The following is a 27750-nucleotide window of genomic DNA, read 5'->3' as shown; positions in this document are numbered from 1 at the left end:
GGGGATGATGAAAGGAATTTGGGGGTCCTGACAGGGCAAGAGGGGGCAGGCACTGCACTCTCTGGCCCTTCCCCAGCCTCAGTCTCACAGGGCTCACCTTCTGCGCCCAGCTTCCCGGCACCCCCTCCCGGAGCCCAGGCCTTGACAGCTCCACAAAGCAGTTATGAATGAGCTGGCTGTCCCTACTTCCATCTTTGTTCCTGTAATACCCTGTTTCCCTGGCCTCCCCTCCCCTCCCTCTCACACTGGAGATTCATCTCCTTCGAGTTCCCACACATCAGGTGGAGAAGACGGGGAAAGGCCTCCAGGAATAGGTGGGTTTGGGAACCCAGGAGCCAGAGCTTCCAAACTGGGAACCTGGGCCCGGGCCCTGTTGCCCCTTGAGGCTTCAAATCCACCTACGCCTTTTACTCTGGTCCCGCGGGGTCAGCACCCCACCCGGGACCCCCACCCATCTGTGTCCTTGGACTTCTGGGAAGTGGGCAGCCTTCTTCCCACCCCCGCTCCGCCTGCTGCCCCTGCCCGGGCCTCTGAGCCCTTCTCCTGGGCACTTGCTGAATGGAGCCTTGTTCTCCGCCGCCAGGGCGGGCGCCGCACGGGGAGGGCAGCCCGCAGGGGGCTGTGCTGCTTTTATCCCGGGATGTCAGGCTGCGAGGCAGGGCGCCGCCCACACCCCCTGCTCAAAGGATTTCTCAGAAAGCAACTGATGGGGCTGGCGGGAGCGGGAAGCGGGCTCCGTGCCCACCCCAGACCATTGTGACTGTGCCAAGGTGAGTCATTCAGTGGGCACGAGGGGGAAGGCCCTGGGGGTGGCCAACCCAGCGCTGCCGGGCCTCCAGCTCTGCAGACAGGGCCTGGCTGCTCGCCCCCTCCCCAGCTCTCAGAGGTGGCTCAGGCCCCTGCGCTGGGACTCACAGGGGGAACCCCGGCAGGCAGCCCATAACGTGCCCACATGGAGAGCGTCTTCCCCAGCATCCTCTGTGTGAGTCCCAGCACAGGGAGAGGAGGGGAGAGGCCCCAAGTCTTAGCCGCATTTGACCCCAGGGCTTGAGCAGTTCCTTGGCGAGGGAATCCTGAAGGGGGTGCTAGTGACTTTTGATCTTGTCATGGGTGGAGGGGCTGGGGAGATACATTATTTGTACTGCACATTCAGTGTAGAAAAATCAGAAAACACAGATACTCAGAATAAAAAAAAATTGAATTAGCCATAATTTTGCCACCTGGAGATAAATACTACCAGACCCCCACTCCCAACACACACGTATATAAAGTCATGTTTTCACAAGGGGGCTCATGTTGTACAACTTATTTTGTAATTTGCTTTTTGCACTCAGTGTGCTAGGGACATTTTTCCATATAAATAAATATGTATCTAGCCTGGCCGTGGTGCTCAGCGGTTGAGCACCTATGGACTTAGGTCATGGTTTGGTTCCCAGTTGGAGCACATGCCCAGGTTTCAGGCTCAATCCCCAGTAGGAGGCGTGCAGGAGGCAGCGGATCAACGATTCTCTCTCGTCATTGATGTTTCTCTCTTTCCCTCCTCCTTCCTCTCTCTGAAGTCAATAAAAACATATTAAAAAGTATAAATAAAAACAATATTTATCCACATCTGCGGAGCGCGGCTACAGCATTTGGACAGGTTCAAGCCTCAGACTGATGGAGAGGGCACGGTCCTCTGGTGGCAAAGCCGCGCGCAAGTCCCAGCACAATTGAATTGGCCCTCCCAGCACAGTGATAGCCAAAGGCTATGGCTGTAAGCTTGACCTTATGGTCTGACCTTGTGGTCCCACGTGGCTGAGTGATATCACGTGGCTGAGTGAGACGGACTGTGGGAGGTGCAGCAAGTAAACAAAGCTTGATCAGGTGCATGTCATTGAGTAGATTGGAAACCCAGGAGAACATTGTAAACATCTTGACTATGCCCTTACTTTACCTCGTGGAATCTGGCTGAAAAATAAAGACTCGGTTTGCAGGCTGTGGTATTGTCTCTCCATCAGGGCAGTGTCCCCCCCCTAGCCCCAGCTTAATTCTCTTGTCTATCTTCTCCATCCTTCACTGCCCCCTCTCAGGTTCACCCATGGCTGATGGCTGTGCTGGCTGTGCACATACATCATCATTCTAAGAGCTGTATGGTTTTCTTCTATATGCATTAATTTAACTAAATCCTATTAGACAGTTGTGTTCTCCCACCCCCTCTCTGCACACAAACACACACACACACACAATGATGCACATCTGCCCCAGGCAGACACAGCTCCCAGCCTCCACTGCATTCTCCTGGACTGGCTCAGGTCCCATCTATTGTACATAGTGTTTCCTCTCCTGCTTCACCAGCCTGAGGGCCTCAACATCTAAAGCCTCAGGCCAATCCCTAGACCAGTAGTCAGCAAACTGTGGCTCATGAGCCACATGCGGCTCTTTGGCCCCTTGAGTGTGGCTCTTCCACAAAACACCACGTGTGGGTGCACATACAGTGAGATTGAAACTTCGTGGCCCATGCGCAGAAGTCAGTTTTCGGCTCTCAAAAAGAAATTTCAATCATTGTCCTGTTGCTATTTGGCTCTGTTGACAAATGAGTTTGCCGACCACTGCCCTGGACCAACTTCTTCATTGGACAGCGGAAAGCTGTGGGGCATGGGGAGAGGATGCCCGAATACCCCTCCACAGGGCCTTCAGCCGAGCCATGTCCCACTTCAAGTTGAAGTAGGTATAAGATGACCTTCTACGCCCTGCACCCCCACCCCTGTGTCATAAATCTGTCAAGATGCCCGTCTGCCCACAGGCCCCACATGTCTCTCAGGACAGGCCAACACGACGCCTGGCCTCAACCCATACACGAGGTGTGCAGTGTTTTCCAGATTTGCCAACCTCTAATTCAAGTGGCTGTTCTGCCACTAGACTGCTGCCCACTGGTTCTGGTTGAGCCCCTGCCGCTCTCCCGGTGCCCGCCCAGCACGGTGGGCAGCAAGTGTAGGTGGGATGGAGAGAATGAGTCTCTCTGGCTGACCACTCAGTGTGTCCATTCCCTGACCCGTCTCTGAGGAAGGAAACCGGGCCCGGGTGGCCACTAGATGGCAGTGCTCAGCTTACCAGGTCTGGAGGCAGCGAAAGAGGGGGGACTCACCCAGAGGCATCACCCCCTTTATTTTCCAGAGCTGCCTCTGACTGCTGCGGCAATGCCCTCTAGGGAAAGAGCAAGGCTGTGGCTACTCAACAGCTGTATGATCTTGGCTGACTTACGGTCCCGTCTCTGAGTCTCCATTTCCACATCTGTAAAATGGGGACTAGCCATACTTACTTCCAAGGCAGCTGTGAGGGTAAAATCAGTAAAAGCCGGATGCAGCAGGTGCTTGATACACCACTAGGTGATTTACAGATCTACACGTGAGCATGTTTGTGATGGGTGGGCCCGGATTGGAAGCTGGGTCCACGGGGAGAGGGGCTGCCATGTCCTGTTGACTTCACGGTGGGTGGAGCAGGGACCGTGTGTCCCCGCCCCCCACACTGGGCAGCCAGTTAGCAGTGTGGACAGGACGCAGGGGGTGGCAGCAGCAGCCGGTGAGGACAGGGTGGGAGTGAGGTCTGTTCGCCCCTCGCCCAGCACCGTTCGCCCCTGGCTTTGGGTTTCCCCCTCCAACTGCCCAGGAGGAACTCAGCGTGGAGGCTGTCTCCCAGTCTTCCTGGCCTCCCTGACTCCTCCTCCCTTGCCCTTCCCCAGCCCTAGACTAGAGGTCCCAGCTCCATTGAGTTTGAGAGGTGGAGGTGTGGGGCTGGCTCTTCTGCACCTCAGCCCGCTTCCCGAGGAGAAGGGCCACGCCTTCCCTCGTGGATGGGGGCTTCCGAATGCTGGGACCTGGGCCAGACTGGGATCGCCCTAAGGATGAGGTCTGCTTCCCCCTCAGACTAAGGTACCCACAGGACAGGAGCCGCCCTCTCCCCATGGGTGGGAGCTCCCTGATAGGAGAACCATGGCTCACTGTCAGCGGGAGGCCCCTTGAGGGCAGAGGTTATTTCCTTCCAGTTGGAGGATGGCTGCCCCAGGCTAGGGTAGGTTCCTCTGCCATCCGCAGCCTGTGCCCAGCCAGCCTCTGCTGGTTAGAAGCACCAACTCCTGTGGCTGCAGAAGGAGTCCTGGATGCACCCCCCCCCCCCGCCCCCGTCTCCTTCCCCTTCCCCTTCCCTGCCGCCTCTCAGCACATCGTCGTCATGTGAAGCATCATCAATTCACTCACCTGCACAGACCCAGGGGCCAGGCTGCTTCATTGGGGTTAATAAGCTCGAGCTCTTTCTTTCCCCTTCCTCCCCGCTCCCAGCCAGGGCTCACTCCAGCCTCTCCCATCCCTCACCTCTCACCCCGAGACCCACTTTTTAATTGCTTTCTCCCCGATCTGCTCTGCTCCTCGCTCCCCTCCATCTCCCTGCCTGACTGCATCCCTCTGGGAGGGTGAGAGGCGGGGACCAGATGTGTCCCCGGCTGGAGAGGGCTGGCGGGCAGTCTGTTATTTCCAGCCCAGTGGTCCTCCAAATGGACAGGATGAGCCAGGGGCCAGCGGTGGGAGGGCTGCGGAGAGCGGAGGGGAGCCCTTGTGGTGGCTGGAAAAGCCAGTTTGCAGGGTCCTCGGGGTGACTCTGGTCCCTTCTACTCCCAAGACCTCCCTCTCAGTCCTCCCGGGTCCTCCTCCACAGAAGAACCGTGGAGGAAGGGAAGATGGCCATGAACTAGGATGGACCTGGGAACTGGGATCCCTCCAAGCTTAGCCAAGGGCCAGAAGGACATTCCTGGGGGAGCCTGGGGGCATAGAAGCGGAAGTGTGGGAGGCAGGACTTCTGTGGGAGCCAAGCAGATGGCTGCGGTGAAAGCCCAGTCCTCTCACTTTGACAGTCTCAACCCCGGTGCAGGGCTGGCTCACACTCAGGGGCAGGAGCCAGTGCTCTCCTGACGTCCTGAATGGAGGGACCATGTCTTGCTCTCTGTATGAAGCTCCTGGCACCGAGCGGGGTTCTCTGCACTGGGCAGGTGTTTGTGCCCCAGAGTGGGGTCCAGACCTGAGCTGCGGGGCCTGAGGTGGGTGTGAAGGGCCTGGGAAGAGAGTACTTCCAAACTCCCAGGAGTGGAATGAGGGGCTCTGCCCAGATCAGCGAGGCGGAAGAGGCAGGGAGAGGGACCTCAGTGGAGAGCCATCGAATGCCGTGCTTCGCGGGTGACTCTCTTTATGTAAAAACAATCCAATCTTAGACTCCAGTCCCGCCCACGGAGGTCAGCGGGGAGCTGGCTGTCAGCTCACTGCTGCCCTCGGCACCAGCCGGCTCCCAGTAAACGGGGACCAGCCAGGCTGCCTTCTGGGGAGCGGGAGCTCTCAGCCCGACCTCCTGTGATTGAGGGCAGGAGCCACATATGCTTAACTCCATCGGCAGAGTCTTTGTATGTTTAATGGGTCACCAGAGAGCACGGTTTGCACCGCGGAGCCACGCATGTTTGCTGAGCGAATGGCCGTCTGCAGGACATCCTTGTCTAGAGTGACCTCTCCCACAAGCCTGAGCTGCCCCCGGCCCACGTGAATCCTGCCTCGTGCAGTGGACTCCGCTGGCCCCCGTGCCAGCCGCCCGCCTTGCCCTGTGCCTCTGCCTCTGCCCTTGCAGGGCTGGAGGTGGTGGTGACCAAATGAGATAATATATGTGAGGGCCCCAGGAAACGGGAAGTTATTCAATTTGAATCCAGCCAGCGCTCAGCAAGGCCTCCTAAGGTCACGGCGCCATGCCGGGCTGCTGGGGGCTACCGATGTGAAGCTGTGACTGCTTCTGTGGGAATCACGGTACGCAGTGGGGGAAAACTCATTAAGACTAATTGGAGAGGAGGAACCTCAGGCATGCAGGAAAAAACGGTGCCTGCTCACTTCTAAAGGGAAGCAGCTTGGTGCCACGCGAAGGAGCAGACCTCAGTGAGTCCTGACATGCCACTTGGTGCCTAATTTTGGGCATGCTTTTTTTTTTTTTTCTTTTTAAAATATATTTTTATTGATTTCAGAGAGAAAGGGACAGGGGGAAAGTTTAACAAATATCAACGATGAGCCCTAGCCGGCTTGGCTCAGGGGCTAGAGAATCAGCCTGCGGACTGAAGGGTCACGGGTTTGATTCTAGTCAAGGGCACATGCCTGGGTTGTGGGCTTGATCCCCAAGTGGGTGTGTGTGTGTGTGTGTGTAGGAGGCAGCCAATCAATCATTCTCTCTCATTATGGATGTTTCTATCTCTCCCTTCCTCTCTGAAATCAATAAATATATATTTAAAAATCAGTGATGAAAATCACCAGTCAGCTGCCTCCTGCATGCTCTCTACTGGGGATCGAGCCCGCATCCTGGGCATATGCCTTGACTGGGAATCTAACCATGACCTCCTGGTTCACAGGTTGACGCTCAGCCACGGAGCCACGACGGTCAGGCTGGGCGTGTTTTGTTGGACTTTTTGAGTCAGTCTCATTGGGACTCCTAGGATCTCCAAGCTGTGTGAAGACGCCTGCAGCTGGCAGGAACTTGGGGCTCGGCTTTGTGCCCTCTCCACTCCTCCAAAAAGGAGTCACACCTGAGCTGGGAGAAGCTCAGCAGAGTGGAGGCTGCTCTCCCCAAGCAGCCGGGACCCATTTGACGTCAGCGGCATTCTTTACACGCCACTCGCAACGTGTTCAATGCCGTTAATGTGCTTGTTTCCAGAAGTGGGTTAAACACGGACTCCTGTAACGCTGTTTACACTGAGTTCATTCAAACAGCATGTCTTCCCCGAGAGACAGAGGGAAACTGATGTTGAACTGTCACAACCCAAGTGAGTCAAGAGGAAAGCCGCCCATGGGGATGAGAGTGGGGCTTTTGGGAGACAGTGAGAGGGAGGCTGCCCTGGGTTCAGGCCTGTTGGGACTTGGCTTGGAGCCTCACCTTAGCTTAGAGACCTGGGGACCACTAAGATGCTCTCCCTGACCGTCCTGGTAACCCTCACCCATCCTATAGAGCAGACGGGCCTGTCTGGTATAACTGTCTTCACCCACTCAGGAGCTGACCTGAGGCTGCAGGAGGCAGAGGGGAAAGTTTTCTAAACTCAGAGTTTTTTGAGGTCTTAGAGTGTGAAGGTGAGAAAGGGAAGGCGTATTGCCATTCTACCCGAGTACAGAGAGAAACGTACATCCAAGATAGAGATGGTTTATTAATCTTTGTAACAAAAATAGATCTATATATACATATATATATGCAGAAATAATGGATCAGAGGATATAAACCCACGTATTCACAACTTTTATAGGTGCTAGTATTAAGGCTGAATTTTCTTTTTGTTTTTTAATTTAAATTCTTTTTTGTAAAAATATTACATGAGTCTCTTTCCCCCCCCCCCCATTGACCTCTCCTTGGCTGCTTCTACCCCCCCCCCGCCTTTCTTCTTTTTGTAAAAATTCATTTTTAGAGAGAGAGTAAGGAAGAGTGAAATGATTGTCTACCTCTCATACACGCCCCAACTGGGGATCAAACCCACAATCTAGGTATGTGCCCTCCCCGGGAATTGAACCCGCACCTTTGGTATACACCACAACCACCTGAGCCTCTGGGCCGGGGCTCCCTTTCTTCTTCACACTGCTGTTTACACCGAGTGAGTAGCCTGTTCACAATAAGGATAAAAACAACGACGCTGTCTTCATTGGGAAATCAAGGCACCACCAATCTCCTGCATTGTCACCAGGACTGTGGCTTTTGCTCCAGGCTGGGGGAATGGGGCTGAAAATGTCCCTTCCTCAAAACCAGGAGGAGCCAAGCTGGGGCTCCCCACCTGGCCCCCTCCTCCTTGTCATCCCTCCTCCATCATTAGACAGAGCCCTGTTAGACTGGGGGACGGGAGCAAAGCCCTCCAGCCACCGGCCTGTGGGGAGGGTGTTATAAACTGGGGGGTGGGGGGACGATGATGGTAGCACCTTTAAAATAGCAACACATTAACACTCACAACTGAATATATACATGCTGAGAAGCTGAATGTAACAGGAGATTGATCAGGATGAATGATGGAGAGGAGAGCTAGTGAGGAAGAGGGTGCTGGCGTTAATTGCTCTAAGCTGAGGAAGGCAGGCAGGGCCCCGGGTGCCCGCAGGAAGGAAGGAGACAAGTAAGGCTCAGTCCCACTGTTCTCTTCCATGCATCTCCCATCTGTCATCAAGATTCTGCGATGCTCGGAAGTACTCCCAGGTCCTCGGGTCTCTGCCCACCTTGTCACTTCCTACTTCCTGTTTTCATCTGTCACTGCGGCTGAGACCATCCCTGTCCCCAGTGCTAGTCACCGGGGGCGGTGAGGGACTCTGCGAGCCTCTTCAGGGTGCTGCTGGGGAGGCGGGCGATGCGGCTGCGGCGGGAGATGGCGGAGCTGAGGGCGGGAAGGGAAGGAGGGGAGGTAGAAGGTCACGCTGTGCCCCTGGATGGGTGGGGATGGGGGGGTGGGCCTGGACACCAAGCCTTGAGCACCCACAAGTACTCCCCAGGCCAGATGTGAGGGTGAGAGGGGTGGGGGCGGGGAGGGAAGCAGAGGTGAGGGGCTGAGCAGTCCATTCCCTGGATTAACCAGTGAACACTCCACGCCTCTCTCAGGAAGAGGGGGCCTGAGGCCTTGAGCCAAAGAGATAGCTACCCTTCACCTGCAGCAGCAAGGGCCAAGGGAACCTCAGGCAGATCCAGCCGCTGGCCCTGCTCCATGCACTCCTGCTCCCGGCTTCCAGGGTCCAGGCACGTGGGGGCCTGCATTTGGCCCACGTGTCCACCGCCCTGGTGAAAGCTTCTCCCCCTACCCTCCCTGACCCTCCCCCCCTCACCTCACCACGCGCCTCTTCTTGCGGGCTGAGGCCTCAGGGAAGGAAGATGCTGGCTTGGGGCCCTTGGTGGAGAACAGGGGCGCGGGTCCACTGCGGGAGGGAGAGAGGGAGGGAGGCAGGTCAGGGGGGGAGCAGGAGAGGCCCCGGCGTGGGGGGCGGGAGGCTGGACAGGTCGACCTCTGAGGCTTCTTCCCACTAAAGCGGCGGAGTCCTCTCCCCGCCCCTCGGCCGGGCTGACAGCTGAGTGACAGGCCCGCTCTGCGAGGACACGCAGGTGTCAGTCTCTGGTGTGTCCAGGGAGCTGGAGTTCAAACGATTCCACCCCTCCACCTGCCCGCCCGGAGCTCGTTACTGAGCGGTGGCTCGGGCTGTGGGGGAGGTGGGGGTGCGGCGGGCGGCCTGCCGCCCTCGGCCTCACACAGCCAGGCGTCTGCCGCTTGTTCTGGCCCTTGGTCTGTCCTGAGCTGGTGCTGTCCCCCTACTCTGACATGCGGTGGAAGGTGCGGGTAAGAGCTCCATCTTCTCTGAAGAACGCCCCTCCTGGTTCCACATGCCAGGCTGGACGGTAAAATCTGGGGGCGGCGGCGGCGGCAGATGGAAGTGTTTCTCAGGGGCACACAGAACGCCAATCGGGGCAAAGGACCCAAGCGATGCAGAGGGACAGAGAGGGCTGGACTGCCCTCGTGAATTCCTGCTCCCTGCTCGCCCTCCCCAGGAGGGGTCCCCTTTGTAGCTCCTCATGGCGTGCCCCAAACCAGCAGGGCTGGCAGCCTTGAAATAAACAGACCAGGCCGGGCCCCTGAGAGTAGCAATGGCTCCCCGAAACTGTGTGCTCTGCCCGGGGAGTGACCTGGCCAGACCAAAGGGGAAGAGACAGCAAACGTCCAGGCTCCGAGAGCAGGGCTGTTTCACTCCTCCAGGCGGCACCCTGTCCCTCGCTGGCCCTGGCTCCCCGCTGGGAGGGGAGACTCACCTGGGGACGAAGGGCTGACCCAGCCTGTGCGGGGGCACGTTCTCCCAGCCGGCGCGCTCATGGAAGCCCAGCTTGGAGGGGGTCTCCTCGGAGAGGTCGAAGGTGAGGTTGAGGCTCCGCGCGGGCAGGGCCAGCGGGGTGGAGCAGTTCTGCAGGGCGGAAGGGCCCAGAGGCGCCCGGCTTCGGACGACCGTGGCTGGGCAGAAGCGAGGGGAGTGGCAGGGGGAGGGGCCCCTTCCCTTTTTGGGGGGGGTGGGTCCGAGGGAAGGCTGAGTCTCGGGCAGGGACCCCCTCCGCAGGCAGGGCAGGAAGGACTGGTGCTGGCGCTTGGCCCCCAGCCTTGGGGCTTGTTGACTGTCCTGCTCTGAGGGGCTCCGTTTCCTCCTTCTCTTCTTCTCCACGGACGGCAGAGACGCCTGGGCAGAGGTGCCGTCGGGCCCGGGTGGCGCCCCCACACTGGGCACGAGGCCGCTCAGCTGCCTTGCCATGGTGCGGGTCACAGGGCCAGAGTATCCTGGAAGCTCTGGGTACAGAGAAGGAGGGCGTTGAGAGGAGATCAGGGACTGGGCAGAAGAAAGTAAAGTTTTTGGAATTTGGGGAGGGAGACGTGGGAGAGATGCAGGAGACCCTAACTCCTCAGCTCTGCCAGGGCTCCTGGGGCCTCTCTGCACACCCTCTGATCCCAGAGGTCCTTTCCCAGCTCCTGACACCCCAGCTCCCCCTCGGCACCGGCTGGCTTTGGAGACGGCACCAAGAGGCAGAGGCAGAGCAGGGGCGAGACTCACTTGACTCTGAACACGGCTCCTGAGCCGGAGGTGCCTCCCTGGCTGGGCCAGGAGTCCCGGAGGCCTCGGCTCCAGGCCCGCGTTCTTCCTCTCGCACCAGCTGCTGCAGGGTCTCGAACTCTGCGATCATGTCAGGGGTCAGGAGGTTGGCTGCCTGGAGCAGGGAGTACTGCCGCCGGGCCAGGCTCAGCACCTTCAGCACCAACCTGGAACAGAGAAGGGGGTGTCTGTCCTTTTTTCCCAGGGTCCTCTCTGCTCCAGGTGTGGGGAGGAGCTCAGGTGGGCTGCCTGCCCCACCCTCCCAGCCACGCTCCCGCGATGCCACATCCCTGCTGAAGACGGGTTGGCAGAGATGGTCACAGATAATGGTGAGAGGCTTCACCCACCGAAACCTGCCTCCCGACAGACAGCAACCTAGGAAGTAGGGGAAGGGTGCTATGTGGCCTGGGACTCAGCAGGTGCAGTGATCTTGAGTAAGTTCATTTACCGGAAGGGCAATGAAAGGCAGCGGTGAAGAGCCAGGCTCAAGTCAGACTGCCAGCCTGGCAGCTCAAACCTGTTCCACACTTCCCACCAGCTGAGCTGGGACCACTGCTTACCCCCAGTCTCCACTTCTTTTAAATGGGGACAACCCGCCTCATCTGATTGTTGGGAAGATGAAACAAATTATTTTATACGGAGAGTGTTTAAAGAATACTTGATGCCCAGCTGGTGTGGCTCAGTGGTTGAGTATCGACCTAGGAACCAGGAAGTCAGTTTGATTCCCTGTCAGGGCACATGACCGGGTTGTGGGCTCAATATCTAGTGTGGAACAAGCCAATCAATGATTCTCTCCTGTCATTGATGCCCGCCCCCCCTTTCTCTCTCTCTTCTCTCTGAAATCAATAAAAACAACAATAATAAAAACACAAACCTGGCATATGTACTCAAGAGTGAGCACTATGGCCAAAACTGGTTTGGCTCAGTGGATAGAGCGTCGGCCCGTGGACTGAAAGGTCCCAGGTTCGATTCCGGTCAAGGGCTCATACCTTGGTTGTGGGCACATCCCCATTGGGAGGTGTGCAGGAGGCAGCTGGTCGATGTTTCTCTCTCATCGATGTTTCTAACTCTATCCCTCTCCCTTCCTCTCTGTAAAAAAATCAATAAAATATATATTGGAGGGAAAAAAGTGAGCATATAAAGTTAGCTAACTATTGTTTCCTGTAAAGCAGAAATAATGCCATCTACCTTATTAGGATACGAGGAAATGAAATAAGACAGGCTGTGTGATCTGGGTGCTGAGAGGGCCCCTAAAAATGCCTTCAGCCTGTGCTTTCTATTGCATGGCTGGGATGCTGGAAGAGTACGCGTGAATCAATGCACACTTCACAGGCACTGAGGGGCTACTTAAGGGAAATTATGAGTGTAATGCGATTATTGATGTTGTAAATTTAGATTCTAATAAAGCAAATTTCCTTTCTGTCAGGCACACCTCCGATCAGAGAGAAAACACAATTATCTCAGCGGGGATTATTCACGGCCAATAATTTGTCCTCAGGTAGCACCATCCTCTACCTGCCCGGACCCCCCGGAGCCGCCCCCTCCGCCCTCCGTGTGTGCTCAGGGAAGCCGGCTCATTTTCTAAAGCAGCCTCCAGGCCTTTTGGAAAGAAGGCAGGATATAAATTAAAAAGGACACAGCGGAAATTCATCCCATATCCGCCGGAGCCACACACGCTCGCATGAAGATTAGACCGTTAGGGGAAGTGGCTGTTTGGGAGGAACGGACTGGCCAGATGTCAGACGAGCAGGTCTGGCCCCATCCCTCTCGCCGTAGTTGTGTGGCCCCGGGCAGGCGCCTCGGGGCCCCACCTGACAAATGGACGCTTGGTCTGTGTCAGGGGTTTTCCAATCAGATGGGAAGAAACCCATCTGAGGACATTTTAAATGGAGCAACTCTGCCTTGTCCGTTCCCCATGTCAGACGTCAGTGTGAGATTTCACTTGAAGGACTCTGCAGCAATAAAAAATTCTGAAAACCACTGAACTGGAACATCTTAAGATTGACTCCGTACCCTGGTGGTCTCAGATCCTGAAGTCTGAAGACAGAGAGGAATTATTTTTGATGATCTGATGGTTAACAGTTTTTTTTCAAGTATGGAGGCGATCAAGAATGTTCTGCAAGCCCTAACCCTTGGGGTCTCCTGTCACATTTTATTTGCACTTCAGCTCAAAGGCGTAGGGGAGGATAATGAGGGCTACGATCTCCAGATCACAGCCACACGACTGAAGCAACAAGGCCAGAAGCGAGAACCCAGGTGTCCTGGCTCCTCGCAATGAGGAGCCTGGCGGGGAGACCCCGAGCTGTAAGTGGGAGCCTGCAGCTGTCCCTGCCACTGCTGGGCCCCAGGGAGCCGGCAGCAGGAGGCAGATAATAAGCCGCTGATTATTCAGGCTGCGGCATTTTTTTTTTGCTGAGTTGGAAACAGACACTCCCCAACAAGAAATAAGATTAAACAGGCCCTGCTGTCTGAGAGCTTTAAATACACCGCCTAGCATGAAGCGTGCTGGGGAGGGCAGAGCGGGGTTGGCGGCAGCAGAGCTAAGTGGCAGGGGATTTATGTTCCGGGGGGGCCCAGGGAGGAAATATTAGCAGCACCTCTCTATTAAGCACCGAAATCTATCGCTCTAGCGTTGGGGGGTGGTTGGTATTTACTTCTGAGAAGAAATTGCGACGGCAGCCTGTGGGTGCGGAGGCACGGCAAACCCCGGACTCAGGAAGGCGGCCCCTCCCCAGCCTGCCACCTGACTTCCCTCCTTGGCAGCTCCCTCCTTGCTGAGGACGGGCGGTGCGGCCCTCAGACCGGAAGGCAAAGCACGAACCCGGGGCCCTGCCCTAACTCGGTGCTGGCCAGCTATCCCGATGGAATTCGGTGTTTTGCTTCCCCTTTGTTGGCCTGCCAGCGATGTGGAGGTGTGAACAGAGAGAGGATAAATAAATAGAATAGGTGATAATATCAAGTTGTTAAAAGCAGATAATGGCCGGCAGGCTTGGCTCAGTGGCCGAGCATCGACCTAGGAACCAGGAGGTCACGGTTTGATTCCCGGCCAAAGGCATACGCTCGGGTTGCAGGCTCGATCCCCAGTGTGGGGCCTGCAGGAGGCAGCCAACCAATGATTCTCTCTCTTCATTGATGTTTCTCTCTCTCTCTCTCTCTCCCCCCCTTCCTCTCTGAAATCAATAAAATTTATTAGTTTTTTAAAAAATGCAGATAATGGACATTGCTGAAAAAATCTGACTCTTAACTAGAGCAGAACCAGAGCTTTTGTGACTTAGCACCAACTCCCACCCCAGGAGGCTGGGACCCATCTCTCCCTCCCTGGACCCCAGAGAAGAGTAAGGGGATACCTACTGCCTAGAGCGGCCCCTTTCCAGGTCCTGTGGCGAGAGGTGGTCCTCGGCTCGCTTGGCCTCCAGGGCCAGCCCCGGGGACTCCAGCAGTGACTGGCGGGGGCTCTGTGCTGACACCAGGACGGGAACCTGAAGAGGAAGGAAGTTATCAGGCTGCGGGCCGTGATGACCTCCCTCCCTATGTACGCAGCTTCTAAAATCTCCCCCTCCGAGAGGGGATGGCAGCTCCTGGAAGGTCCAGTCCTCACCTGGCTTTCCGTCCTCCCAGTTTCCATCCTCCCTGCCTGCCCTCCTGATATAGCACACCCTCCTCACTTCCAGACACACAGGATCCGAAAGCCTCCAATGACTAACATGCGACCTCCCGGTAGAGAACCTGGGCCCGAGGGGCCTCCCTGAGTCGGAAAGGGATTTCCTCGAATAGCCCACCAGCTCGAAGTCCCACCTCCTTGGCCGGGCCTCTGTCTGTGTCCTCCGAGGGCTGCTCCTGGTCCGAAGAGTCGCCTTCCCTGACCCTCTCCCCGTGGGCCCCTGCCCCCAGGCTTTCCTCCTGAAGGACGGCAGGCCCCGGGTGGAGCTCCGGGGTGCAGGGCTGGCTGGGAAGAGGAGACGGTGGGGAGGAGCTGCAAAGGCTAAGGGGGAAAAGAGAGGGTTAGGGGTGGGAAGTAGGGGCAGGTGGGGGAAGCAGGGAGGGGGCAGGTGGTACAGAGCCCGGAAGGATGGATGCTTGGGTAACCAGTGAGCAGTACTGGAGGAGGGCAGGAGGAGCCAGAAATTTTTGTTTAGGAAACAAGGACACCAACCTCTTAACTGCACCTTCTTTTGAATAGCAGATGCTGCCTGTACAGGCGGGGGTACCATTTACTCATTTGACACCGAGCATTGTGGGTGGGGTCAGTGTGCCGGGCACCGGGTGGGAACCCCTAGCTCCAGTGTCAGACAGAAGCAAGGAGCCCTCGCCCCCCGGAAGCTGGGGAAGGGGCCTTCCCTGCCCAATGGAGGCTGAGGCAGGTGGGGCCGCAGAACTCACGGAGGCTGCGGAGGGCCCGATGTGGGGGGCCGCGGGAGGTCCTGCTGTGGGGCCTGGGCTCCCGCCTCGTACATTCGAAGCTTCTCCCTCAGGCTGGCCACCTGGAACCCAAACCGCCAGCTCCTCAGGGTCCCAAGTGAGCAGAGGAGGCAGGGGCACCGAGTCCTGGCCGCACCCCAATGCTCCAGTCTCCAGTCCCCCCTCCCCCCACCGTGCCAGGGGGCCCCGCCTCCCAGCCATGCCCCCCGGTGGGCTCCTCACCTCGGCCTGGAGCTGCTGGCAGACAGTGGCGTACTGGCTGATGTGACAGTCCAGGCTGACCACGTTGCTCTTCAGCTGGGACGGGGACACGGGGGAGAGATCGGTTTGTTCATTCGCAGTGGCTGTGAGCTGCCCCTGCTAAGGGCAGGGCACCGTGCCAGGCACCTCACCCACATCCCCGTGACTCACACTCACAACGGGGGAAACGGGCTTGGGGAGGTCAGTGATCGCCTGAGACCACAGCCGGGGCCAGAGGCTGCCCTTGAACCCAAGACCCCTGACTGCGCTCAGCAGGCAGCCCCGGGCGAGGGAGAGGCAGGGGAAACCAGAGCCGCTCTGCCCTTATCTGTGTCACGTGTTGGTGTTCGTATTGTTTTGCTGCTAAAAGCAACTCGGCCTCGCCCTCCTGTTGCCTCCCTCTAGAGACCATTCTGCCTCAGTCGTCCGTCCGATGCCGCACTTTACTCTTTTTTCCAAGTCGTGGAGACCATCCTGCCTCTCCCCCACGCCAGGTCTTCCCGAGGACAGGGACGGGGTCACTTCTACCAGTTTCCCCGAGGACAGAGGCTCGGGGATGCCCCCCTCTGCCCGGTGGGAATCCTGTTCCACAACCCGGAGGAGGCCTGGGCCCTGCCCCCTCCTCCCGGCCGCCCCCCGGCTCAGGCTGCACGCACCGACAGTCTGATCTCCTTGGCCCGGTCGGCGTACTTGAGGGTGTTGTACGTGTCCTCGTACGTCAGGCCGGAGGGGCTGACGGCGGCGATCATCACGGTGCAGCAGTTGCCCCCGATGGAGTCCTTGAGCAGCCGGGTCAGCTTGCTGTCCCGGTACGGCACGTGGGTCTTGCGGCCCTGGGGGGGCAGCGAGCGGGCCCGGGGTGAGGCGGCCGGGCCGGGCAGAGCCGGGCTGGGCCCTGGCCGCCTCTGGCCCTGGGGCCGAGGGGAGGAGGCCTTGGCTTTGGGCCCCCGGTGGCTGTGTGGTGGGGAGCCCTGGGCCTGGGCAGCCTTACCTTGGCGTCGGCCAGGGCGTTGAGGACGTTGATGAGGGCCAGCAGGGAGCGGTTGATGTTGGCGCCCTCCCGCAGCCGCTCCCCCTTGGCGTGGGTGCTGGACGCCCGCTCCGAGCCGGCCAGGTCGATCAGGCTCATCTTGGCCACCTGGAGGGCCTGGGTCAGCCCTGGGACCCGGTCCTGCTGCTTCACGAAGATCTGGGAGCAGAGGGCGGGGGTGAGGGGGGGGGGAGCTGGGCATCAGGAGCCCTGCCTTCGGGCTCCGACCCACGGCCCCTCTCACCTGGAAGATGGCGTGGGAGCGGGAGGAGGTGGCGTTGGCGTCGGTGGGGTGCTGGGTGCGGTTGCGGTTCCCCCGGGTCAGCATCTCCAGCAGCTGCTCGGCTGAGGTTGGCTGCAGAGAAGGTCGGGAAGGGAGCTGTGGCTTCTCCCAGCAGGCGGGCTGGTGTTCAGAGCCCCGGTCACCAGCACCGCCAGGGGGTACGGGGCACCCCCAAGCCGCCCGGCACCGGAACTCTGCCGGACCCACAGGCCTGTGCGTGCCGCCCGAGCCCACGCTCACCTGGTGGAAGGAAAGTCCCTGGACCACCACCCCCTTGTCGGGATCTTCTCGGATGGCCAGGGGCCCCTTGGGCTCCAGGAGGTCGTGGATCTGCTCGTTGTACACCTGAGGGGAGAGGGAGCAGGGAGAGACCTGGGGACAGGGCCTCCGGAGGGCTGAGCTTCCGGGCAGGGGAAGCAGGACCGCACACCAGAGGGGAGCGGCGTTTTGCGGGCTGGGGTGGCGTTCAGTGACGGAGCAGGTTTAGTTCACACGCAGTTTCTGTCTGAGCTGTTTCTGTGTCTTTCCTCTGGGCTCTCTCGGGGCCCCCACCTGCCCCCTTCCTACCGCCCTGACCCCCCGCCTCTCCCCCGTGAGGTGGTGTGAGAGGAGGGAGGGGCCGCCCGGGCCGGGGAGGGGACAGCCTACCTCCTGGTAGCTGATGAGCACCTCGAATCGCTTCTCCTCCTGGCGGGCCTCCAGCCGCCGGTACAGCTCCATGGTGGTCAGGTACATGATGCCGGGGTCCCCCTCTCTGCCCAGCATGGTGTGCGTCTTCCCGGCCCCCGTGGCCCCGTAGGCGAACACTGAGGGCACAGGGAGGGGAGTAAGGTGGTGGCAGGGCCAGACCCGCCTTTTCTAGTGGCTCCCGCTGTGCATTCCACCAGCTCACCCTCCCCTCCCCTCCCCAAGCCCCTTCCTTTGCCTTCCACCTGCTCCCAATCACTCACCTCCCGCCCCATGTTTGCACTGCAGCTTGGGGTCCCCCCCTCTATGCTCCGGCTTCCCTACAGGTCTGCCAAGTCCAGGGCAAAGGGGTCTGCATGGTGGGGGTGCTCCTCCCTGCCGCAGGGACCCTCTCCTCTGCTGAAGGCCCAGGGCTGGTTCCCTCCATCACTCACCTCAGTTTATAACCGCACCCTGTGAGTGTGATTTGGATTAGTGTCCCCCCCAGCCCCCCGGTAAGTACAAGAGGACAGAGCCATGTCTGTCTGATCTGCTATGTATCCCAGGCCCCGGAGGACCTCGCACACAGGAGAAGGATGAGTGGGGGAGCCGGAGAACGCCCGGCTGAGGGGAGGGGCCGTCAGAGGCGCAGACCGGAGAGGACGCGGGGGGAGGGCAGCCGGCCGGCGCTCACCGGAGCAGTTGAAGCCCTGCAGGAGGCTGTCCAGCGCGCGGCGGGCCGTGTGCCGGAAGACGTCCTGCTGGCTGGCCGCCTCGCCGAGGACCCGGTCGAAGACGAACGCCAGGTCCTTGCCCTTCTTCCTGGGGCCCTCGTGGCCGCCGCCCCCCTTCAGGCCCACGAGGCCCCCGTCGGGCTCTTCGGGGTCAAACACCAGCACCCGCTCGTCCACCACCTGGATCACGGGCCTCCGCTGGCTCTCGAGCTCCCGTGGGGTCGGGGGTCGAACCCGAACCACAACCTGCACCGCGCTGTCCTCCACGGCCATCACCATGGCAACACCTGGGCAGAGACACCATTGGGTATGAGGACTGACCCGACCCCAGGCTGCAGAGGAGATGACCAGGAAGGGAGGCGTGCCCCCTCCGTCTAGCGTTCCAGGCCTCCTTCCGCCCCCACCCTGACAGCTGGTCTCTGCTTTACACCTCAACAGAGTAAGAATATTGGTGCCAGCATCGATTATTATTATTTTTTAAAATATATCTTATTGATTTTTTTTTACAGAGAGGAAGGGAGAGGGATAGAGTTAAAAACATCGATGAGAGAGAAACATCAATCAGTTGCCTCCTGCACACTCCCTACTGGGGATGTGCCCACAACCAAGGTACAGGCCCTTGACCGGAATTGAACCTGGGACACCAGTCCGCAGGCTGACGCTCTAGCCACTGAGCCAAACCGGTTTCGGCAGCACCAATTATTAATAAATAGCTCTCTCCCACTTGAAATGCCATGTGTGTCGTATCCAGATGACTGTGTTTTTTTCAGAGGCCCATTGCTGGGCTTTCTGTGATGTTCCACAATCTGTCTGTTCCTGTGCTAGCACCATGCCGTTCCCATCCCATGCTTTTACAGTATGCTTTTTGCCTAGTAAGGCAAGATCGCCCTCCCCCTCCACTAGCCTTTCTTTTTCGTGATGTTCTTGGCTATAGTCAGACACTTATTGTTCTATTTGACTATAGGAAAATCTTATCCATTCCATCCTCAACCCAGAACACATCCCATTCCTCCCCCCACAACAACAAAACACCTTATTGGAATTAAAAACGGAATGGTACTACATTTACATATTCATTTTATATTAAACCTTTTCATGCAAAAACATGGCTCTTGCCTTTCTATTTGTTCAGATATTTTTTTATGTCCCTCAATAAGATTTTATAGTTTTCTTTCTCTTCGGATAGCTCTGTAATTGCCCTTTTAATGTAATTCCCGAGAACTTTATGGACTTAATCACTCTTATGAATGGAACAGCTTCCCCCATGTCTGTTTCCAGGTGGCAATTGCTAGTATGGGGAAACACGAATTGATTTTTATACATCTGCCTTATAGCCACCACCCTCAAGCTCTCTTATTAATTCCAATTGTGTGTGTGTTTTAAAATTAGGGTTTATTGGGTTTTTCAGAGTATGCAATTATACATCAGAAAATAATTTTTTTTTTTTTTTTACCTTTTTCCTCTATATTTATAGCGAATATTTTATTTCCTGTCTACTGCAATCCCTAGAACTTCCACAACAATGTTGAATAATAATGATGACAATGAGCATCTCATTTATTTTAAAGGAAATGGCTTTGGTGCTTCACTACTCAGAAATTATTTTTGCATATGTAGCCATTATCATAGTAGTAATTTTTTCTATTCTAATTTTACTTAGAGTGGTTATTAGAAAGGTCTAAAATTTTACCCAATGCTCTTTCAGCATCTCCTAATATGTCTCTTCTCCTTTATTTTGTTGAGGTAGTAAATTGCTTGATAGTATTCCTGGTATCAAACCAACCATGCATTCTTAGAAAAAAACCCTACCCTGACCATGCTGAAGCTTTAAATTTTTAAATCATCTAATGTGTCAAATTTTCTTTTATGATTTTTGTCATATTTAAGAAGACATTATTTTCCCATGCTAATAAATACTTCTATTATATTTCTATCTAATACATTTTATTTTTAAAATTTAGGTATTTATAAAGTTGGATTTATTTCTTTGTGAATGGGTATGTGGTTTCTAGATTTCTTTCCAAATGGTAAGCAATTGTCTCAAGATCATTTATTAAAAACTGTATTTTTTTTTTTTTTTTTAAAGAGAGCGGGGAGAGAAGGGGGAGGGAAGAGAGAGGAAGAGAGGAAGAGAGAGAGAGAGAGAGAGAGAGAGAGAGAGAGAGAGAGAGAGAAGAGAGACATCAACCTGCCATTCCACTAATTTATACATTCATTGGTTGATTCTTATATGTGCCCTGACCAGAAATTGAACTCGCAACTTTGGTGTATCATGACAATTCTCTAACCAACTGACCAACCTGTCAGGGCTAAATAGTGCAGCCTTTCTCTACCAAGTTCAAGTGCCACATTTAACATAACTAAGTTCTCCTACGAACGTGGACTTGTTTGTGGACTCTCCACCCTGTTCTGCTGATGCGTCTGTTCCTTTCCCAGTAACTCACTGTTGTAATTACTGTGGCTCTATAATATCTCACCTCATTGTTCTTTTTCGTGGCCATTCTTAAGCATCTTGTCTGCCATATAATTTTAGAATCAGCTTATAGAATTCTACGAAAAATCCTGCTAAGACTTTAATTGGAGTACTTTGAATTTATAGGTTAATATGAAGAGAATTGGCATCCTCATAATATTAAGTCTTCCCATCTAGGAACATAGTATCTCTTTTCATTATTCACAACTTTATAATCCTCAGTAAAATTTTATAGTTTTCTTCATTTGAGTTTTGTGTATTTCTTGACAGGCTTATTACCAGTTATTGTACAGTCTTTATTATATTGTGAATAGGCTCTTTTAAAAATTGCATTTTCTAATTCGTTTTGCCAGAACATAGGAAAGCAACCAATTTCAGTATGCAGATCTTGTATCTGGCCACATTACTGAACTCCCTTATTAGTTCTAATAGACTGTCATTGATTCTCTTAGGTTTTTCAATTAAATGATGGTATAGTTTGCAAATAATGACAGTGATTTTCTATTTTTAGCTCTTCTAAATTTAGTTCCCCACCCTTCACTGTCCATGAGGAATGGGTGTTAAGTTTTGTCAGATGCTTTTTTGGCACTAGCTGAGATGATCACAGTGTTTCTCCTCCAATTTGTTAATGTAGAGGGTGGCGTGAACAGATTTCCTAATGTTGACCTGGCAATAATTCCAAACACTGATTTGCTTATTCCCTCTCGCCTTCCCCTCGGACCTCTCTCCTTGTTTTTCTCATTTCTCCTTCAAGCCAGCCTACCAAGGGTAGGGATGGAATTTTTGCAATGCAGGAGTCACAGATTTCCTGGAAAAGTTCAACCCAACTCTAGGGGTATGTTAACAGGAGTAAGGGGGCTGACCCTGGGGAACAGGAACATTGAGTGCTTTTCCAGGTCCCGCTGACAGGACCAAGGTCATTCAGGAAAGAAAACTGGAATTTCTACCTAATACTACAGCAAAGAACTCATTTGTGTGTGTGTGTGTGTGTGTGTGTGTGTGTGTGTGAGTGTGTGGCGGGGGGGAGGGGAGGAAATGAGGCAGAATTAAGCTGATTTGAAACTCCTGTCCCCCTCAAAGGGTGGGGAACTAAACATAGAAGAGCTAAAAACAGAAAATCACTGTCATTATTTGCACACTTTATCAAATATATATATATATATATATATATATATATATATATATGTATTTAATATATAGAGAGGAAGGGAGAGGGATAGAGAGTTAGAAACATCAATGAGCGAGAAACATCCATCAGCTGCCTCCAGTACCCTCCCCACTGGGGATGTGCCCGCAACCAAGGTACATGCCCTTGACCGGAATCGAACCTGGGACCCTTGAGTCCAAAGGCTGTCGCTCTATCCACTGAGCAAAACAGGTCAGGGCCCCCTCCAAACTTCTTAATTTCTCCCTATACAAAATAAGATATCAGCTAATATTAATATATATATATATATTTTTTTTTTTTCCACATACATATATGAAGGGAGGAGATAGAAACATCAATGATGAGAATCATTGATTGGCTGCCTTCTGCACAGCCCCTACTAGGGATTGAGCCTGGAACCCCTACAAGTGCCCTGACCAGGAATTGAACTGTGACCTCCTGGGTTTATGGGTCAACGTTCAACCACTGACCCACACAGCCCTGGTCAATAATAATCTTTTTCACGTGTATAATTTTTTTCTTGTTCCAGCGATTGGACTGCAACCGCCTACCCACCAGATGAGGGACTGTTTAAGCAACTTATGAGTAGAATCTTCTTTCATCTCCATATCAATCCCACAAAACGGATACTATTTCTTTTTGCTCCCCTCCCCCTGTCCCCGATACTATTCTTATACTCATTTTTCCAGGAGCAAATTGAGACTGAGGGGGTTAAGCAACTTGCCCAAGATCCCAATCTAGTAAGGAAGCCTTGACGGCAGAGTCTGCAAACAGCCTTGTAATGAATGCTACTATATATTATGCTCTCCCGCTCACACTGTTGTAATAGTCCCTTATGTTTAGTAATAATTACAATCTCTTTTCTGTAACTAGCATAATGTATTATGCAAACACTCGCAGCTCCATGGACTGCCCCTAATTTTCGACACTCAGAGAGAATGCCCGTCTCCCGTCCTCGCCTCTCCATCCCCATAATCACCCTTCGCCCAGGGAAGAGCAGGCAGTCTGGGTCTGCACTGGCTGCCTTCATGGCAGTCCCAGCTCCCCACAGGGAGGGTTTCAGCTGAGCAGGAGCGACAGAGCAGCCTAACATTCTAAGCAGGAAATTAAAAAGGGCACTGGCAGCCGAGTGCATGTAACCTTTACAGTCCTCTCCTCTCCGCTTCCTGAGGGCCAGCGAGGCAGGCTGTTTGCCTAATGAGATGTTTTCCTTCCTTCTGAGACAGCGCTGGGGGCACGGGCCGGGGCCGGGGTGACGCTGGGCATGGCGGCAGCGAGGACACCTGGGTCCCCGGTCCTGTGCTCTGCATCCGACCGGTGGGAGGCCTATCCACCAGCCGCAGCACATCCCTGCTCCCCCCCTCGGAGAGCCAGAGAGAACAGCCACAGATCGGCTCCCGCCCCAGGGGGATGGGGAGATTAATGAGAGAACGTTTGTCAAGTTTGCTTTGATCCTCAGTTGGAAAGAGCATTTCAGCCCAAAGTACGAGGGAGATGATTCTTTAATAAGATCTTCAGGGTTCTGAGCCAGCCACAGTCACGTCCTGCTCTAACCCAGGGCAGCTCATTAAAACCCAGAGGCTAGTTCACTGCCGAGCTGGGGACGGGAAGCCGAGATTCAGTTGTTGTCAGGAAAGCTTCCTCTGCCCGCCCCCCCCCCCCCCTCTTCCGCTCAAAGGGACAAATCCAGCTCCTCAGAAGCCCCTGGAGGACTGAGGGGATCCGCCTGCAGACACAGAGCTGGGAAGGCAGGCGGTGTCTATCCTTGGATGTTGTGTTTTTATAGGGATTGCCGTATAATCTTACACACACACCCCTGCCCCGCCCCCCCCCCAAATAAAAACTACCCCACTACCCAAAATGCTGTAACCCCCCTTCATTGCTCCTTCACAACTCGCACACACTTGGGTTTCTTGTCCTAAGCTCCAAAAGAGAAGAACCCTCTTCTGATACGATCTGTGCACCCCAGATGCCTAGGCACCAGACCCCGCCTGCAGTGAAGGCTGTGTAATACCTACCCTATGGGCGACTAAAGGTCAGAGAAGCACACAATCTGAATCCAAAAGTCTAAAAGTAATTACTGTTATAGCTAATGCTTACTGAGGGCTTACTATGTAACGGGCCCTATGCTAAATGCCTTACAAAGGCTGTCATTTAACTTTCACAACACTCGCTTTCCGTAGTTACACCCCAACTCTACAAAGGAAACGTAGGAATCTGTCACAGGGATGATAAATAGCAAGGTCAGAACTTGACCTTGTTCAGACTGTCAGCAGAGGCAATCGATACTCTGTACCAGACGATTCTGCCCTGGAGCTGCGCTTTTGTGGCTTCTGCCTCCCCTCACCCTGGCACCTACAGGGCAACGTCCAAAGACCACTGGTTCTTTCTATGGCCGGTTGTGAAGAGAAGAGCTGTGTTCGTCCGTGTGTGTGTGTGTGTGTGTGTGTGTGTGTAATAAGCAATCATAAGGCGTAACTGATTTTATTTTGCTTGTTCCTAATTTTATTTTTATTTATTTCTCTTGTCTTATATTGTAGTTATGGCTAGGATCTCTGCTACACTAGTGAATAGAGGCAACAAGAGTGAACAATCTTGTCTCTTTTCTGATTTTATAAGGAATGCTCCTATTGTTCCACTTGTTGGTTTAAGAAAATTTACCTCTATTTCTAGTTTACCAAATTAAAAAAAAAAAAATCATGAATGGGTGTTGAATTTTATTGAATTCTATTTTTGTGCCTAATAAAATGTGTTTTCTCCTTTAATCTATAGTTACGTAAATTGTATTAATAGATTTTGTAATGTTAAATCATTCTCATATTCCTGGGATAAACCCAATTTGGTCATAATGTATTTTTAATACACATTGCTGGCTTCTGATTGTTAATATTTAAGACTTTTTTACAACTACATTTATAAAACAGATTGGCTTATCATTTTCTTTGTCTCATTTTTAGTATCACAAAATAGACTGGAAATGTTTTCTTGGTTTTTATTTTTTTGGGGGGGTAGTTTGTGTAAGATTAGAATAATTTCTTCTACTTGCTTGTAAATTTGTGGTTGAGTTTGGTAGGTTGGTTTTTTGTTTGTTTTCTGTTAATTCTAACCCAAGGATATATATATATTTTTTTCATTGATTTTTAGAGAGCTTGGGAAGGGAGAAGGGGAGAGAGAAAGAAGAGAGAGAAACATAGATGTGAGAGAGACACATGATTTGGTTGCCTCCCACACGTACCCTGACTGGGGCAGGGAATTGAACCTACAACCCAAATATGTGCCCTTGACCAGAATCAAACCTAAAACCCTTTAGTGCAAAGGCAATGCTCTAACCACTGAGCAAAACAGGCCAGGGTGGTGGGGTTTGTTGTTATTGATTTCCGAGAGGAAGAGAGAGGGAGAAAGAGATAGAAACATCAATTATTAGAGAGCATCATCAATCAGCTATCTCTTGCACACCCCATACTGGGGATGGAGCCCACAATCTGGGTATGTACTCTGATCGGGAACTGAACTGTGATCTGGTTCATAGGACGCTCAACCACCGAGCCACATGGGCTGGCTGTTGTCTTTGATGGGTGTGTTAGTACATTTTAAACTAATTTAATTTCCTCAGTGGCCCCAAGTTTGTTCAACATTTTCAGAGCTTATTAAATCAATTCTGGTAAGTTTTTTTTCCCCCCTAGGAAACCATCCAAAAGCATTGTTAGAAAGGGAATTCCATTAAACTTGTTCTCTCTTTCTCTTTTAATTTCTCAGTAACTGAAGTTATGTCTTTATTTTCATGCTTAAGAACATTTTTCTGTTTCTTTATTGCTAGACGTTGGCTTTTTTTATTAGTCTTTCTAAAGTTGCAGATTTTGGCTAAGTTAAACCTCTATTATGTAATAAAATTCTACTTCATTAATTTCTGCTCTTAACTCCTTTTTATTTCCTACACATTTATTATATTGTTCTATCTTATTAAAGTTGTGTATGTGTCTCACTAACTTACAGCTTTTTTTTTTTAACTTTCAGCTTTTAAGAAAAGTTGAAATGTAAACACTTAAGACTATAAATTACCTTAGAAACATTGCTGTAACCGTATCCCACATGTTTTCTAAATATAAGAAAACATTTCACTGTTCCATATTGATTATCTTTTAGTTACAATTATGATATCCCATTTTACTGAGTTAAGTGGGTTTTTATTTTTATTTATTTATTTTTATTTTTAATTTTTTTTTTAAGTGGGTTTTTAAAAAAAGATCTAAAATGTGGGTTTAATTTCTCTTTCCTTTGTGTCTTTTTAACTAATTGCTTGTGGAAAGAAAATATGACTTGAACTCTGATATTGTTTAGACTTGTTTTGTGGCCAGATAGAGGCAATTTTTATGAATACCTTCAAATATGCCACTTGTATACTCTTTTTGAAAAAAAAAGTATAAATGGAGCTGGGTTGGATAATATAAAGACCAACAAATTGAGATACCTTAATTCAATAATGAAATAGGCAGAGAAGGACTGGATACATTGGTAGCTGAAGCATGGATGCGGTGAGGCAGAGAAAGTAGAACTGGGACAAGATTGGAGAAAACAGTGTAACACGGAGGAGGAGAAGCTCATTCAGAAAAACGCTGTAGGCTTTCTCCTCTGAGCTAGGCTCACCGTCTCTGTGTTTCCCAATCTGTAAAACGTAAATAATATTAGCATCTCTCCAATAGCGCAGTTGTGAGAATTAACTAAGTTCATCCAAACATGGTAAGTGCTAAAAACAAACAAACGTTAGCCATTATTATCAGGATTAGCATGACAAACATCATTTTCCCACGATGCCGAAAGTACTGTCTTGGGTAAAAGCCCCCGTTTCCCGTGGCAGAGACCAGGCTTTCTCTTTTCCAAGTTACTTCACTACCTTCAAGAGTCATCGCTAAGGGAAGGCATCCTAGGAGCAGTAGCAGAAAGCATGGTCTTCTACCATACGGATGCTCTTTCATTCCTTCCTTCCTTCCTTCCAACTTTACCTCTAGAACTAAGTAACCCATTAGCTAAGTCACGGCCACGGGCAAAGCTCTGCACTCAGTCCTCCCGCGGAGATGAGTGCGGAGGGTGTTAGCTACTCCGCACAGGTGCGCAGTGGGTCCCAGGCCTCCAGATCTAGGGTCCAGGAAGACCCGATTCTTTCTCACACCCGAGCAGGAGGGCCTTCCCCAGAGAGAGCGGATGCCCGGAGGGCCGGGCCCGGTGCAGATGTGCGGACACGTCGAGGTCCCGCACACGGGTGCGGAGGACGAGCCCGATCTCCTGCGCAGATGTGGAAGGAGGCGCCATGCTCCCTGCACCGACCCCGCCCTGTTCCCTGGAGACCGCACAGACCCGGCTGGGTCTCCGCGCCGCGCCTCGGTGTCTGGCTCTAAAGAGGGCGGGCTGGGGCTTACCCTTCGCCGGTTCCCCGCCGCCGGTGCTGCCGCTCGCTGCCGGGTCCCTCGGCCGCAAACCGGAGGCCGGGGCCGCCGGACAATGGGCCCCACAGGCTCCCCTCTTTCCCCCCCAAGGAAACCACCGCCCGCCCGCGCCGCGCTTTCAAATCTGCCGGGTCGGTTCATCCGCGCTTCCCATTGGCCAACGCCCGGCTCGCTGATTGGCTGTTTCCTAAGTAACCAAGTACCGGCCCAATAGTGCGCCTGCGCACTTCCCGTAACCGCTGGCTGGCTGGCTGGCGGCAGCCTCCGAGGCTGGACGGGTTACACCGGCAGGAATCCGCACGGAGCTGGGATCCGGGGTTTGGGGGGAAATGGGAGGCACCGCCCGTCTCTCTCGTCCCTGGGACTGGATTCATCATCAACTGCAGCTACGAGACATCAAACCCGTTTTCTTTTCTTTTTTTTAAAATATATTTTATTGATTTTTCACAGAGAGGAAGAGAGAGGGATAGGGAGTTAGAAACGTCGATGAGAGAGAATCATCGACCAGCTGCCTCTTGCACACCCCCTACAGAGGATGTGCCCGGAACCAAGGTACATGCCCTTGACCGGAATCGAACCCAGGACCTTTCAGTCCGCAGGCCGAAGCTCTATCCACTGAGCCAAACCGGTGCTGGCTCAAACCCGTTTTCAAATCTGCTTTTTCCATG

General features: G+C 53.5%; 1 protein-coding gene across 2 annotated transcripts; it reads right to left on the bottom strand.

The window, feature by feature from the left end:
* Positions 1 to 7370: 7370 nt before the first annotated feature.
* Positions 7371 to 27207, bottom strand: KIF18B (kinesin family member 18B). 2 transcript variants are annotated; one of them, XM_084863447.1, is made up of 16 exons: positions 27056 to 27186; positions 26110 to 26304; positions 17961 to 18287; positions 17249 to 17406; positions 16841 to 16945; positions 16562 to 16672; positions 16279 to 16476; positions 15944 to 16120; positions 15270 to 15344; positions 15009 to 15109; positions 14424 to 14610; positions 13980 to 14107; positions 10590 to 10795; positions 9805 to 10327; positions 8832 to 8921; positions 7371 to 8389 (listed from the first exon to the last, which is right to left on the bottom strand). In XM_084863447.1, exons 3-16 carry the CDS (start codon positions 18277 to 18279, stop codon positions 8299 to 8301), a joined length of 2469 nt encoding a protein of 822 aa, XP_084719573.1. In that variant the 5' UTR covers positions 18280 to 18287; positions 26110 to 26304; positions 27056 to 27186; the 3' UTR covers positions 7371 to 8298. The 2 variants fall into 2 exon arrangements, with proteins under 2 accessions (XP_084719573.1, XP_084719572.1); XM_084863446.1 differs by lacking the exon at positions 26110 to 26304 and having other exon boundaries at positions 27056 to 27207.
* Positions 27208 to 27750: the final 543 nt, after the last annotated feature.

This window comes from Pipistrellus hanaki, assembly GCF_964339955.1.
Source record: "Pipistrellus hanaki genome assembly, chromosome: 16".
In the NCBI taxonomy this organism is placed as follows: domain Eukaryota; kingdom Metazoa; phylum Chordata; class Mammalia; order Chiroptera; family Vespertilionidae; genus Pipistrellus; species Pipistrellus hanaki.
The sequence above is the reverse complement of the archived record's forward strand: the minus strand, read 5'-3'. Positions and strand labels throughout refer to the sequence as shown.